At 47.9% G+C, this 15,403-nt stretch overlaps 1 protein-coding gene across 1 annotated transcript; it reads left to right on the forward strand.

Moving 5' to 3' along the window:
• Positions 1-319: 319 nt before the first annotated feature.
• COG7 (component of oligomeric golgi complex 7) lies at positions 320-15,201 on the forward strand. Its single transcript, XM_048320955.1, has 18 exons — positions 320-589; positions 1,288-1,436; positions 1,930-2,046; positions 2,197-2,365; positions 3,369-3,451; positions 4,220-4,342; positions 5,710-5,908; positions 7,947-8,074; positions 8,418-8,572; positions 9,758-9,874; positions 10,408-10,473; positions 11,188-11,374; positions 12,359-12,499; positions 12,942-13,025; positions 13,346-13,460; positions 14,424-14,567; positions 14,789-14,952; positions 15,005-15,201. Exons 1-18 carry the CDS (start codon positions 424-426, stop codon positions 15,134-15,136), a joined length of 2,439 nt encoding a protein of 812 aa, XP_048176912.1. The 5' UTR covers positions 320-423; the 3' UTR covers positions 15,137-15,201.
• Positions 15,202-15,403: the final 202 nt, after the last annotated feature.

Raw genomic sequence — 15,403 nt, forward strand, 5'->3', positions numbered from 1 at the left:
TTCCAGGGACACAGGGACAAGGAACACCCCCGGCCCCGTTTTCCCGGGGTCTGTGCCGAGGTGCAGCGGGAGCTGAGGGGCGGGGGCGATGGGCACCGGCAGCGGTGGGAGACAGCAGTGCCGCGCTGGGGCCGGGCGGGGCGGGCACACGGCCGGGGACCGCGGCTCGGCCCGGCCCCGCTGCAGGCCTGGGCAGCGCCGGGAGCTGCGAGGCCCCACCGGCCTGGGCACAGACCCGGTGGGACACGGCTCTCGGCCGGTCACGGCTCTCGGCCGGTCACCGCCCCGGGACCGCCCCGAGACCGCCCCGGCACCGCCCCGGCACCGCCGAGCGTTTCCGGGTGCGCGGCGGGGCCGGGCCGCAGCTGCTCGGGCTGTGCCCCCGCTGTGCCCCCGCTGTGCCCCCGCGGCCCGGCCGTGGCTATGGATTTCTCCCGGTTCCTGTCGGACGAGTTCGAGGTGAAGGGCTGGGTGAACGCGGCGTTCCGCGCCGTGCAGCAGGAGGCCCCGGGCAAGGTGGACGCCCACGCCGCCACGCTGGTGATGAAGCTGCAGCTCTTCATCCAGGAGGTCAACAACGCCGTGGAAGGTGCGGGCCGGGCGGGGGCTCTGCCCCGCGGGAATGTGTCGGGCCGATCGGGGCGGGGTTTGCGGCCCAGTTCAGCTCTGCCGTGTGCTCCTGGCATCCGTGTGTCCCCATACCTGGATCCTCCTAAGGCGCGACAGGCAGACCTGTGCAGGCCACCCGAGGGCGCGTTGGCGATCCCGGCCTGGCCAGCCTTGCCAGAGACAGAGGGATCCTCGCAGCGATCTCGGGTCTTGTAGTTCTTCACCAACACATCTGCGTTAAATGCTGAGAAACAGCAGTTCCTGCCAACGCTGGGTTAGATGGGATAACAGGGAAATTTCTTCTCCGAAAGGGTTGCCCAGCCCTGGACCAGGGTGCCCAGGACAGCGTTGGAGTCCCTGGAAGGATTAAAAAGCCGTGTGGATGCAGTGCTTGGGGGCATGAGTTAGTGGTAGCCTTGGCAGTACTGGGGGAACAGGACTGGACTGTTTGGAACAGTTGGACTTGATGGTCTTAGAGGGCTTTTCTAAACCTACGTGATTCCATTATAAAGTACCTACTTAAAGTTTAAAGATACAGCTGAAGATTTGTTGTTCGATGTTTTGCTTTGTTGTCTAGTGTTGGGTTTTTTCAATTACTAAATATTAGATTAGATTATTGAAAGACCACCTGTTCCTGCAAGGGCTCTCACCCCTCCTCACTGCTCTGTGTTTCTGCAGAAACAAGCCATCAGGCTCTCCAGAACATGCCCAGAGTCCTCCGGGAAGTGGAAGTCTTGAAACAGGAGGCAACATTCCTGAAGGAGCAGATGATCCTAGTTAAAGAAGATATAAAGAAGTTTGAAGAAGACACAGCTCAGTCCATGCAGGTCAGTTCTTGTCTTAGTGTTGATCTGCAACTTGTGAAATTCTGAATGTTCCAGAGCTGTTCATATGAAATAATCTTGTGAACTTAAGATGGACAAAACCACTTCTTTTAACATAACAGTATAGTGGAAAGGTGAGTGTGATATAGACCTGTGCATCTGCATGTCCTGGGGAACAGCTGCTCAGGTGTCGCTTCAGAGCTGGTACCTGACTGGGGACACTGGTTTCTGCCTGGGGTGCAGAGCATTTTCAGGAAAAGTGGATACTAAAACTACAAGACCAGAATTCAAACTAGCCTAAACTTACCTTCTGTTGTTTGACTTTGAAAGATGATTTTACCTCTCTAGCTCATTCAAACTATTCTGTCTTCTGGTAATAACATAATCTTTTCACACCTTTTTGTTTTTAAAATTCAAGGAGAAAATAACTCCCAAGTATCTGTGACAGTCATTTTTTGTGTCAGTGGGGAACATAATGTTGTGTTTTCTTCTTCAGGTCCTGGTAGAGATTGACCGAGTGAAGTCCAGAATGCAGTTGGCTGCCGAGTCACTTCAGGAAGCAGACAAATGGAGCACACTAAGTGCAGATATTGAAGAGACTCTTAAAACACAGGTAAATACTGAATTATTTGGTCTGTGTGCCTCCAGCTTTTCAGGGAACTGTGTTTAAAAATCGGATTTTGAAGTGACTGTGAAACTCTTCCGTGGTGCTGATGCTGTCTGAGGTTGCCCTTGGTAACAGGCTGCCTTTCCCTGCTGGCAGGATGTGTCTCTGATTTCTGCCAAGCTGACGAGCATGCAGAGCAGCCTGGCTATGCTGGTGGACACGCCGGATTACTCGGAGAAGTGTGTGCACCTGGAGGCACTGAAGAACCGGCTGGAGGCCATGGCCAGTCCTCAGATCGTTGCTGCTTTTAACTCCCAATCTGTAGGTCAGTAGCTCTTGGTGTCATTTACTATCAGCACAGAATTTATTGTCTTTAAAGCAGTGTTTGGGTGCACAGTTGGTGTCCTGAAGGCTCCTGGCACTGGGTCCCGAGCTTCTCCTGGTGGAGCAGCTGCCCTGGAGTGTTTTGGGCTCTGCAGCTGCCTGCAGACCAGCGCTGCTTTGATTTTTGTGTGGTTTGGGTTACCTGTGGCCACTGCAGGAAAACAGATTACAGGCTGGTTTTACAGGCCACGTGGATGTGTGAGATGGAAGTGCTGCTCAAATAAGCAGAAGGGCCCTGTTTTTTGTTATCATGGTGTTGGTGTCATCAGGAAGGAAATTTGTTTGGAAGTGTTCTGAGTTCCTACTACTTTGTAAAAGCAACTTTATAAATTCTCCTTAGCAAATTTGTCTTTTTGGACAGTTCTTTGTGCTCTTCCTTCCCTGTGTTGCTGTCAGCACTTCTGTAAAGTAGTTGTTCTGGTTGTTGACACTCCTCTTTGTGCACCTCGAGGTCCTGGAGGGATCTGGGGCTATGGGCTACAAACCAGACTTCTGAGGGACCTGTGTTTCAAAGCTCTGTGCAGGAGCAGCTGTGCCATGAGTCAGTCTGAGGCACAGGGATCATTTTGAGGACAGGTGAAAGCAAAGCTGAGGCCTTTGTCATGTATGCTTTAGGTTTGTAAGTGCTGGCCTGTTTCTAGAAACTAATTATTTCCTTCTAGGAAATGCTCTAGCTTTATCTGGCTTTAATACTAGGTGTGTTAATACTATGTCCTGGTTAAGAAGTTAAATTAATTCCTTATGTCTGCTGCCTGATCTTGTTTGGGAGTGGGTTTTAGGCAGTTCTGCTCCTGTTTCAGAAGATAAGCAAACAATAGATGAAGTTGTCTCTTTCTGTGTAGACCATAGTGCCTGCTCCCCTAGAAGAGGGTTTCTTGCTCAGACTGATGTCTCGCCCTCCGCTTTGAGGCTGATCCTGATGCCTGTTATTTTGTTTTGTTTAGATCAGGCAAAAATGTTTGTTAAAGTCTTCACCGAAATTGATCGGATGCCCCAGCTTCTTGCTTATTATTATAAGTGTCACAAGGTAAGTGTTTTGGTAACATTTTAACATTGAGGAATAAAAGTCGTAATTCTTGCTGGGCTCTGACTGCAGAGGGAGCTGCTGCCCCACGGATCTCAGCTGTGCTGTGGTGGGGGATGGCACCTGTTCCTCTCTGTGTTTCCTTCTTCGACTTCTCTTGCTGGCTCTGACCAGCTTTGGTTACTCCCCTTGTTGCAGGAGTAGTTCTCCATTCGGGTCCTTGTGTCCCCTCCTGCAGCAGACACAGGATATGTGTGTTCTGCTTGATTACTCTGTGCCTCATGGTTTTGCTTTGCTTTCTGTGGATGTGCCTATGTCAGCAGTAACTTTATTACTGCAACTTGCCAGCTGCTGACTTCTGTAAACTCTTTTCAGGTAAGATTAAAAGTTGGAATTCCAGACAGTTCTGTAGCCATAACCTGAGCTTCAAATTTCTCACATGACTGTGACTTTTGAGGATTAAGTTCAAGGCTGGGGCTTGCCAAGTATTTCAACTATTATGTGGGGGTATCAGTTGCAATCTCATTTTATGAGTAAAATACCAATGTTAATTAAATCTTTGAATCACTAAGAAGCCTCAAGCTTCATGCTGAAAGTCTTTTCCTTCTGTGGTGCTGAATTATAAGTTATGCTGAAATGTGGAGAGAGGAGCAAGGGTGAGCCTCATGTTTTGGCAGAAGTGCTGTGCGTGGGGAGTACTGGGTTTGGAATAACAAAAGCAAAACCTGTGGCCTGTCAGTTTTCCTCTCAGATGGTTCTATTCCTCATCAGGTGCAGCTGGTGGCCGTGTGGCAGGAGCTTTGCCAGAGTGACTTGAGCTTGGATCGCCAGCTGACCGAGCTGTACGACACCCTCCTGGGGACCTGGCATGCCCAGCTCCAGTGGGCAGCACAGGTGCAGTGACAGGTTCATGCTGCTGCAGGGGTGGGAGAGGACAGGGTTGGGCATCCTCTGAATTCTCACAAAGCTCTGAAGAGCTCATGGCTGCTCACCCTGAGTTACACTCTGTGCTTGATTGGTGCAGGATGGGACTTGCAACCCAGTTACTGTTCCTTGTCCAGCCCTTGCAGACAGGATTTGAGCTCTGGTGTTCCACCAGCAGCAAGGTTGCTGTGTTATTGACATTAAAGCTGCTCTATCACTTTCATCTGTATCTTAAGTTAAAACTAATTTGTTGGTGTTGTAAATGTGTTCTGTTGCAAGACATTTGAAATGCCTGAATTGCTTTATCACTTGGCCTGGAGAAAGCCCTCAGGGTCACATAGGACTGATGTGTGTTGCTCTGTGTAAGATATCTGAGGGCTTCTGCTGTCACCCCTTGGAGTCTGTGTGCTTGTTTTTCCTGCCAAGAATAATGTAGGATCAAAAAAAGTTTTTGTCCTTTGGTGAAATGAAGAAATAAGTTCATATTGTTGAGCCTGTAGGAGTTTTTCATCCATGAAGGGTAAGAGATTCTTATCTTCATGTCACAAAGCCAGTGTCAGTGCAAGGCCTGTGCTGCAGAGGAGCCCAGTGTTTCCTTGAAATGTATTTTTTCTGCCTAATGATTCGATGTGACTTTCAGGTCAGATGTCAGGTTACATTTTAGCAGATATTCTTTGAACTGGGGATTGTAATAAATGGCACGTGTGGCACAGCTCATATCACTCAATCTCCTGTGTTGCTTCTGCTTTCTGAAAAACTCTTGGACCTTTTTGATGGTAAACACAGGTTTCAAAGCAAATGAGCAGAGTAGCTGATGAAAAAGTCACAATAAAGGCTGTAACAAGTTTTATGCTAGTGGAGGGGCTGATTCTCAGCGGATTACAGGCTTTTTAGCCTTTCCACTACTGACTTCTGCCTGTTTGACCAGTAATTTGGCTTGTGATACAGTCCTATTTCTTCATGTTTTACTGATTCATGTTGTTTCCCAACACACCTGTGTAAACTGAGTGCTCTGTTTCAAATGCCCTCTTCTGCCAGGTGTTTTTTGAATTACTGTAGTGCCTGTGTTCTTCTGAATTCAGTTTTTGACCTGTGCCTATCTTCGAGTTTCTTGGTGGCTGTACTCAAAGCACAATGGTAAACATGTACTGCCCTAAACTTGCAATCAGGCTGTCCTGTGTGCTAGGTCAGCGTGGCTCCAGCAGCCTTAGCAGACTGCTCCTGAGTTTTTTACCCCTGGTGAGGTGGTTCACATTTGGAAGCTGCCTGCTGCTCTCTGTTGCTGTGTGTTCCTCTCAGGTAATGTGCTTTTGCGAGTAGCTGTTCTGCTGCCACAGGTTTTCAAGAACCCCCATGAAATTGTGACTGTGCTGTTGATTCAAACTCTGGGAGCTCTGGTGCCTTCCATCCCTGTGTGTCTCAGCACTGCCATGGAGAGGACAGGCCAGGACACCAAGCTGAACCAGCTGCTGGAACTCCATGATGCCACTGTCCACTTTGCCAAGGGGCTGGAGGTAGCCATGCTGCCAAACCTGAGTAAGGCTCTGGCACTGAATTCTGTCATTCTATGCTGTCCCCTTTGTAAAGTCCCAGTGTGGGATTTTGTTTAGTCTTAGGTGGAGGGAGGGATTATCTCTTCTGAATAATGTGCAGTTACCCGGTACTTGCACCTTTGTGTTTGTGTGTGTATCTTACACTGGGGCTATTGACACAACACTGAGTTTCCTGAAGCAGCCTTGTCCTGAGCACAGTGGCTCTGCAGGGTAAATAACATTTAGCACTTCTCCTTTTATGAGCTTTACTATTTCTTCTGCCTCCCAGATGAGGAAATGTCTCCAGGGAGGCAGCGAGACCCATTGTGAGAGATCACAAAGCAGAAAAGTTGAGTTTCCTGGAATTGTCACACCTCACTAAACAAGAGAAAACCTGCTTGAAGGCTGCCTCCATTGGATGCTTGTATTTGATTTTGTAGTTTTCTGTTGCTACTGGCTTAGGCTTTAATCAAGTGACAATGCAAGGCCCAGTGTTTTTTTCTGAACTGTTGGTAGTTTATTCCCAGCAGCATCCTTAGTGTTTGATTGCAAATCTGCCGTGTGCTTCCCCTCCCTGGGATGTTTGTCATTTTGGTCATGACTTGCTGAGTAATTCCCACAAACCACACAGCAGTGAGGTGCTGTGTTTGCATAGGTTTATGCCTGACTTAAGCTGTTGGCTATTTATAGACCCTTATGAATTTGGTGGGGCCGCTTTAAAGGCTGGCTATGGGAAAATCCAAAATTAAAGCTAATGGAGCATTCCTGATGCTGTGCTTCCTGTGTTTGGTTCCTCATAACACTGTCTTGAGCTGTTTAAACCCAGATTCCTACTTGATCCTGTAAATTATGATTATGATTGCAATGTCAGGGAGTGTGACTGTGTCTGTTGTCTGTCTAGCTGCATATGCGTCAGTCATCTTCTAGCTTAGTTTGTGGTTCATTACAGAAATTACTAAAAAGGACTGGGAAAAATAATGCCACATTCTAGAAGATGATGGAATAGGAAGACCTCTGTTGAACTGTTATCTGAGTGTGTTTAAAAAAAACCCCAAAGCCTTTATTTCCATCTCTTTTACTGTGGGGTAAGATGTTTGAGAAAAGAAATATCTCAAGAATGGAAAAGCCAGGTGACTCAGCTGAGGAGAGTCAAACAAGTTCCTGCATGTGTATGTGAGGGGAGGGCTCAGCTGTGATTCATAGGATAATTCAGTTTGGAAGGGACCTTGGAAGATGGTCTTGTCCAGTCACCTGCTCCAAGCAGGATCTGCTGTGAGGTCAGACCATGGTACTTGGGATACTGTTCAGTCTGGTCTCGAAAATGTCCAAGCACAGAGACAGTGCTGGCTTTGGACAGACTGCTCCATTGGTTTCCTGTCCTCAGGGTGTAAAAGTCTTTCCTGATATCCAGGATTCAAAGTAATTTTGGTTTGCTGCATGCTTGAGTTTGGCAAAGCTTTGTGAGAACAGCTGGTGTCCAGTTCTGATTTCAGCAGTAATCATTCAGCCCTGGTTTTTGTTTGGGTTGGCAGCTCCCTGCTCAGGCATGGCACTGAGAGGCTGAGTTTGTGCTTTGTGTTCAGCTCTGGTTGATAAACACTGGCACAGTAGTGCTGAGTGAATTGAATTAGTGTCAATTATTTTAAGTGTGAACCAGGCTTTGTGATAAATGAGGATTGCCCCTGTTTGATGCCGTGGGAGTAATGTGTTTCACTTCTCAGATGGTTTCAATTCTTCTGCTGTAGGTTGGAACGTTTGATAGATTTTTATCACCCAGGCTGTTTTCGATTAGTGAGTGATAATTTTCTTGAGGCACTTGTTGAGGTAGAACATCTTGGTTTTAGGAAGCAGGTAGAGATAATAATCTTGTTTCTAAAAAAATAAGAAACCCAGTCTGTGTAGTTGAGATTGAAGCTGTTGGGCAGCATTCCAAGCCTGTGCAGGCAGCATGCTCTAGCGGAAGAACTACTGCATGTAGCTTGAAATGAGGCTTTCAGTAGCATATTCATCTCTTTGTAGACTAAACATCTGATTCTTTGTAGAGGAGCAGAACCTGGTAAAAGTGATGGAGCTGGTGGAAGCAGTGTATGGTCCATACAAGCCCTATCAACTCGAGTATGGAGACCTGGAAGAAGAGAATCTCCTCATCCAGATCAGTGCAGTGCCCTTGGTAATGTACCAGTCTTTGCTCAGCTGTACAGGGAGAGGCTGAAGCTTCCGCTAAATACAGGGCTCTTTGTCATAGTTACTGCTCTCTTTCCTCCTCTCCTGTTTGGTTATACTTCCTTTTTTTTGTGGAAGACTCTGCTGTTGGCAGAACTGTTTTTCCTTGAAGATCTGGTGAACACAGGGTTTGGCAGCCTGGCTGTTGTTACAGTCCATGGGTAGGAGGGTGGAAGCACCAGCATGGTTCTGCCTTAGGAGTTTCACAAGAGTGGAGAATACTAGAGAACACTGTGTTAATGCCTGGAAGAAGAGTTAGGCTCAGCTTTGTTGTTACTGTTGTTATTTAGGAGCATTGGGAAGTGATTGATTGTGTCCAGGAACTGAACCACTCAGTCAACAAACTCTTCATCCTGGCGGCTGGAGCCATCGACAACTGCGTCAAGCTCACAGATGGCCTGGGGGTGTGTGGGCTGCTGAAGGCCCTGAAGGCCCTGTTCTCAAAGTAAGGTGCCTTTAGGTACTGTTGCATTTATACCAAGCGAGTAGTGAGTGTGCAGTCTGTGGCCAAGGACCTCGTAGTTTATGAAAAATGGCTGAGAACAGAAAGTGTCTCTGAGTGTACCATGAATCATCAATATCCCTCTTGCTGCTTCATTCAAGCACAGGCTGTTTTCTGGAGGAAAAATAGAAGATTTTATGGCTAAATCAAAGACTTACCAGCTGTTTTCGATTTGGTTGAGCTGAATTTTTGTTTTTAATAAATACTTTTGAAGGAGAAAATGTTTCCCAAAACAAAATAAGGCAAATTAGGCTGATGAAAGTAGATCTCAGTGGGGAAATAAGTCTGGAGGTTGAGCTTGATGATCTTGGAGGTCTTTGCCAACCTTATTGATTCTATGAATACACAGTCACTGGGACAAGTGACCTCACATTCAGGATCTGCGATATCTGAGATACCCCACGGAGTGAGGTTCACTCTTAGTTCTTGTCTTAAAGTATCACTTTCCTATTCCTATGCTGATTAATTGCTTATTCCTTCACGATACTGAAGGAGCTGCTCACAAGGTATGAATCAGGTATTGCTGCCCTGTGGGAAGGAGGAAGAGGAAAGCACCAGTGTCTGATCTCACCTTCTTTATAGGCAATTACAGAGCAATGTACGTGCCTCCAGCTTATGGGCATTATTAAAAGGAAAATGGGGGTGTGTAGAAAACAGAATGTTCTTCTTTTTATCCATGTTCTCGTCTGGGGAGTAGCTGAGAAAACAAATTCGTGACATTGTTGTCACCATGTTCCTGGAGTAAGGGCCAAGTGATGTTGGATTAGCAGGAGCCTTATAAACTTTTCTTGGCCTTTCCTAGGAGATGGGCAATGTAGTGGTAACTAAAATGTCTTTTTCCTTCCTTCTCACAGGCAGGGAGAGCTCCTGGTAATCCACATGCAGGAAACTGAGGCAGCCACACAGCATCTTTCATGCTCCTTGTCTTCTGGTCTAGGCTTGAATGGTCTATGGCTGATAAGTTTGCAGTGGAACCAGAGTGTCTCTTCTGTACTCGTTTCAGTATTTCTGGTTCTTGTTTGGCCCTTGCAGAAGACGGACTGAGCAAATCATAGGACATGTTTTTCTGCTGCTCTCCACCCTGTTCTCTTATGCTGGTGCTTCTCTCTGCTCCATTCCTCACTGCAGGTATACATCTGACTTCACAAACACACTGCAGTCTATACGAAAGAAATGTAAACTGGATGATGTCCTGGCAGATTCCCTGTTCCAGGAGGACTGGACTGCATTCCAAAACTCTGTCCGGTAAAGGGTTTGGGTTTTTTTTTCTTTTTGTTTGTTTGGCTCAGAGCTGATTTTTGTCTCAAAGCTGAAAGGGAACTACTTGGGGTCAGTTTACACAAGTTCTCAGTGCAGAACACAGGGCTGAGCTCACTGTGCTGCAGTGCTGCTGGGAGCACCAGTGTCAGTGATGGGTTTCAGGTTGCTCCTGGCACAGGGAGGGCTGTAGGGCTCCCCACCCTGCCTGGAGCAAGGCTGCATCCCATATCACTTGTAGTATTAGCAGCTCTTAGAATTTTCCCAGTGACACTGAGCTGGCCTTCCCCATGATGACAAGAAGTAGCATGTGGATGAGGCCATTGGGCAAAAAAAATTGAGTATGTTATCAAATGGATGCAGAGTTAATCACCAAATTGACTCTTGACAGATGTGTGGGCTGTAGTTTGGTTATGGCATTTCTTAATGACTTGACGTGGATCTGAGATGGGTTCTCCGAGGGGGGTCTGGCACTATCTGCCTCAAATCTCACAGTGTGTTTTTGTCTTGTTCTTTCCCAGGATAATTTCCATTTGTGGTGAACTCCTTCATCAGTGTGGAGACTTTGAGCAGCAGCTGGCCAACAGGTGAGCACTGCTGACCTTAATTCATGAGCTGTCAATGTAGGAACCAAGTTGAAAGAAAACAAACCCCGAAGTGCTTTGGTTGCATAGACATGGAGGGAAAGCCACCACTGATTCCCCCATCCCACCCTTTGACACGTCAGAGATGGGGCATAGACTGTTCTGCTCAGTCATGTTCCCTGAGACAGTCCCAAGAATCCTTTTCCTTGGATACCTGGCTGGCCAGATGGGGGTCAGGAAGGAATTTTCCACCAGATCAAATTGGCAAGATCCTCACCCTTGTGACATGGGGCATGAATCATGTGCTGAAATGAGTGTAGGTGTGCCTTAGCTGATGGATTCCCTGTAACCTGAGGAGTGTAGGCACAGGCAGCACATAGATCTCGTTACTGCTTGTTGTAAGCAGTGCACTGCTCAGCCTGTGGTTCCGTGAAATGCTCGGTGTGACTCTCGTAGAGCACAGCCTGCAGTGCTCGGTGGGCTGGGTGGGGCCCCACTGCCCTCGTTTCGCAGAGCACAAACCCCTCTGTCCCCTCAGCACTTCTGCAGCCAGTGAGTTGCACAGTAGATGTGAGGAGTGGCCTCAAGTGGAGTCTCTGTCAGTGAATGCTCTCCCTTCAAGTCACTCAGGGGTGATGCTCGTCCTTGGGCCAGCATGAGGACAGGACTGCTGAGTACAGAGGATTCTGCTGGTGACTTTTGTTTACTTGTTTCTAGGATTTTGTCAACTGCTGGGAAGTATCTCTCGGACTCCTACAGGCCTTGTAGTTTTTCTGGCTTTCAGGACACCAGTTCTGCAGAAAAGAAGAGCTCCATAAAAAATCCCTGGCAGGAATACAATTATCTCTTGAAGGAGAATCCATCTGAATATGGCAGCCTTATGGAAACACTTTACACTCTAAAGGTAGCCCTGGTGCCTGGGGAGCCTGCCTCTATCACAGTGTGCTCTTGGGCCCATATTTGGTAGATGAGACCTGGATTCCCCCCCCGTCTGATGACTTTTCATGCTGGGCTGCAGCCTTTCCATGGGCTGTGTTCTACAGAGACACTGATACATGGAAAGATGAAATGTCCAAAGCCAGGAAGTCTGGACTCGTTCCATCTCTCCCCAGATCCTGGCTCTGTTTTGTGAACATGCTTTTATCAGCTCAGGTGAGGGAGATTTTATTGCAGCAAGCATTGGGAAATTTGTTTTGGAGCCATCTCGAATTCTGGAGCCCATACACCACCTTCTGAGGCTTTCTCTGCCACTTAGGCTCTGCTGCCACGTCCAGTCTGAAACAGAATTCTGCAGGATCATTCATGCATGGATGTGTGAACAGGGTAGAATGACTTTAGTTATCTTCTCGTGGATCTAAGTTATGTTTGCCATTGTTGGTCACATGGAGTAATGAATTTAAGGTTATGAGTTTCATTTCCTCAAAATGTTTTGATTTCTTTTGCACTTGATTTACCTGCAACTTTTGAGGTTCTGCCTTCAGTGTCATGTGTTTGACTTTAAACCTTGACTAAACTGTTCAGTTCCACAGGTACTCTTCAGGTAGAACTCACTTAATTCCATGCAGGGCATCAGCTGAGCCCCTTGAGTAGAAGGCAGCATTGCCATCTTCTCTGCAAGTTTCTCAGCATCTGGCATGTGCCAGAGCCTGCAGTGGCTGGAATGTGATGCTGATTCCTTGTCCTGCAGTTCAGGGAGCAGTGGCAGTTTCTGTCTTGAATAACTGCTTGGAATAGGTCATTCTAAAGGGAACAGGCTGTGCCATCACAGAGGAAAGCTCTGCTGTGCAAGGATGGCCTCATAAAACCTCTGCAAGCATGTTAACACAGCCTCTCCGTGGCCACTTTAATGACTTGCTTATGTAAATGTTTTTCTGTCTCTGTGTGTCAGGAGAAAGGCACCAGTAACCACAACCTGCTGTCGTCGTCACGAGCGGCCCTGAGCCGCCTGAATCAGCTGTCCCATCACCTGGCCTTCGACTCGGTGTTCCTGCGCATCAAACAGCAGCTGCTGCTGGTTCCCAGGATGGAGGTGGGCAGTGGGGGCCTCGGGCTGAGCTGAACAGGCAGGGTTTACCTGAGGGATCCCTTGTGTCAGCGCTGCTTACCTTTCTCCTGTTCAGAATGGTTCTCTGGTGCCACATTTCTCCCACAAGCTGCAGACAGTGGAAGAGTTTCCCTTCCTTCACCCACAGCCTTTGCAGCACACAGGTGTTTGAAGGCTCTGGTGTTTGTCTGAGGTGTTGCTTTTCTAACCCTTGTGAGCATGTTTCCCACAGGGAGATGGGTGGAAAGAGGGTGGGTGTTTTGGGCCTGAGGGACAACATGGGAAAGTTTTCTCACCATCTGTGTTCTGCTTTCTAGAATCCCTTGGGTAATCACAGTTCTTGTTGTTGGGTTGCCCCTTTCTGAAATACTGACAGGCTTCATGCTCTGGGAAGTCATCGATTCATCCTGCACTTTGTGCCTTACAGGGCTGGAGTTCTGGTGGCATTGGTGAGACCCTGACGGATGACCTGCCAAACTTCAGCCTGACTCCTCTGGAATATATCAGCAATGTAAGAAAACAGAACTGTCTTTCTGCTCTAGAAAACAAACTGCTGGGAACACTCCAGAGAGCAAAGATTTGCTTGGAGTAGCAGTTCTCTGTACAGGTCTTTCTTACCATGAGTGTTTCAGTGACTGCTTCTCTGACCTTGTGAAAAACTATTTCTTGTACCAAGTGTAATGATGCATGAGAGCCAATTTGTAGGTGAGTGAGTGGCTGTCAGGCTCAGCTCTCTGTTTTCAGGTGTATTTACTGCAGGTGAGTTTTTCTCTAGTAAAGGACTTGCCTCGCATTTGTTCAGTGACTCAGCGTTTGGTGCTTTTATTCTAGATTGGGCAATACATTATGTCGCTTCCTCTGCACCTTGAGCCATTTGTCACTCAAGAGGATTCTGCTTTGGAACTGGCATTACATGCTGGAAAACTGCCGTACCCCCCAGAGCAAGGTAGGGTAAGACCAAAGGCTTGGACTGTCTGGGGAAAGCTTTCCCATCCTGCATTACACAGGTGGGATGTGTTACAGTGACAAAACTGTTGGAGATCCCTTTCTTATCACCCTTTTTTTCCCAAGAATCCTTTGGTAAAACCCAGAAGGAGCCTCTAAATAATGAGTAAAACTTTTTTTGGTTTCATTCAAACTAGAAGCTTTGGGTTGATCTGTGTGAGTTTGGTGTTCATTAAAACAGTGGTTTGAGCTCTGAAGAGTTCTGTTGGGTTTTGGCTCCTGTTCATGCTCCAAGGGGCTGGTTTTACCTGCTGTGTCACTAATCCTGCTGCAGGTAACAGCAGTAGCCACCTAATGCCTTTCCCTGCAAGTTGGCAGCGTACCTGATGTGCTGGGCTTGGTCTCTTCATGGTGTTATTATTTCCACAGACAGTGAAGAAAGCGTAGGGCTTAGTATTTACAGTCTTCCTGGAACCTTCCAAAAACATGCTCTTCAGTTCAGGCTTTTGCATTACTGTTATGTCCCTTAAAGCATTTATGTGTTTTAATGGCTTGTTAATTTTCAAAACAGTGATGAACAGAGAATGCCTTTAGGGCTGGAAAAAAACTCCTGTGAATCCTTGTCACTGTCATGGTTTGCAAACTGCTCCTGGAACAGGATCCTGTAGGAGGTGCCAGGCAGTGCCTCATCCCAGCTGGTCGCCCATCAGCCCTCTGGAAGTGACTTACCTGGAGAGTAATCCAGGGGAGTGTTTTGGGTCTGGAGCTCATGTCAGTGCTGTACAGTACAGGGAGAGAACATGACTGCTTTGATTACTCCAAAACCAGCTGATGGACTTTGACTACCTCAATGTCCTGTGAAAGCAACAGTTCAAACATTATTAACCAGTTAGGATTATGTGTGGTACAAACCCAGCAAAGGTGGGGTCAGTGTGCTGGCAGCTAACGGGGATTGTCTGTGCAGGAGATGAGCTGCCTGAGCTGGACAACGTGGCTGATTACTGGCTGGGCTCCATCGCCAGAGCCACGATGCAGACGTACTGCGAGGTCATCCTGCAGATCCCGCAGCTCACGCCACACTCCACCAAGCAGCTGGCCACGGACATTGGTGAGCGCGGGCACGGGGTCCTGGGCATGGCTCACGTCACACACGGGCTGCTCTGTCACCACGTAGGGTTCCTGCCTGTGTGGTAGATTCCTGCCACACTGCTGGTGCCTGTGGGTGGGAGCTCTTGGTGACAGAATTCCCTCTGTCATCAAGAACAAGGGTATCTTTCATTTCACAGTGTCTATTGCCAGTTAAATACAAATTTTTCCTTGATTTTGCAGATTACCTCATAAACGTGATGGATGCCCTGGGCCTCCAGCCCTCGCGGATGCTGCAGAACATTGTAACTCTGCTGAAGGCCAAGCCGGAGGAGTTTCGCCAGGCTGCCAAGAGCCTGCCCCGCCGGATGGCTGCTGGCATTGCGGCCATGAGGGGCCTGGAGGGTTAGCTGTGCCCTCTCTGCCTCCAGCATCACTGCCAGGAGGGGCCTGGAGTGCCAGCTGTGCCCTCCCTGCTGCTGGCATTGTGGGGATGAGGGGCCTGGAGGGTCAGCTGAGCCCTCCCTGCCACTGGCCCCTGCTCAAGGACTCACCTCCTCAGACTGGTTTTCATTTCCGCAAGGACAGTGAAAAGATCTCTGGGGACTAGGGGAATTTATTTCAGACTAACTTTTAATAAATATCTTTGTCTAGGAGAAGCTTGTTCTATTTTTCCATCTTTAGAAATAAGGAAAGATGTCTGACAGCCAAATTTACCAAAAACTCTCTGGATGACCCTGAGGAGTGCTGGAAATGTTCTGCCAGGTGCTGTAGAGTTCATGCTTTGTGGCAGCTTTTTCAGAAAATTTAATCTACTGTATGTGAGATGATGGGGTAGCCCCCACAGAGGGGGTGGCC

This window comes from Corvus hawaiiensis, chromosome 16, assembly GCF_020740725.1.
Source record: "Corvus hawaiiensis isolate bCorHaw1 chromosome 16, bCorHaw1.pri.cur, whole genome shotgun sequence".
Classification (NCBI taxonomy): domain Eukaryota; kingdom Metazoa; phylum Chordata; class Aves; order Passeriformes; family Corvidae; genus Corvus; species Corvus hawaiiensis.

What these genes read in the sequence shown, in the direction of transcription:
- COG7 (XM_048320955.1), top strand. Translation starts at nt 424, where the DNA reads ATGGATTTCTCCCGGTTCCTGTCGGACGAGTTCGAGGTGAAGGGCTGG. An exon ending in CTGAAGGCCCTGTTCTCAAA is followed by an intron (nt 8,573 to 9,757) that starts GTAAGGTGCCTT and finishes TCCTCACTGCAG; the next exon opens with GTATACATCTGACTTCACAA. An exon ending in GCCGTACCCCCCAGAGCAAG is followed by an intron (nt 13,461 to 14,423) that starts GTAGGGTAAGAC and finishes TTGTCTGTGCAG; the next exon opens with GAGATGAGCTGCCTGAGCTG.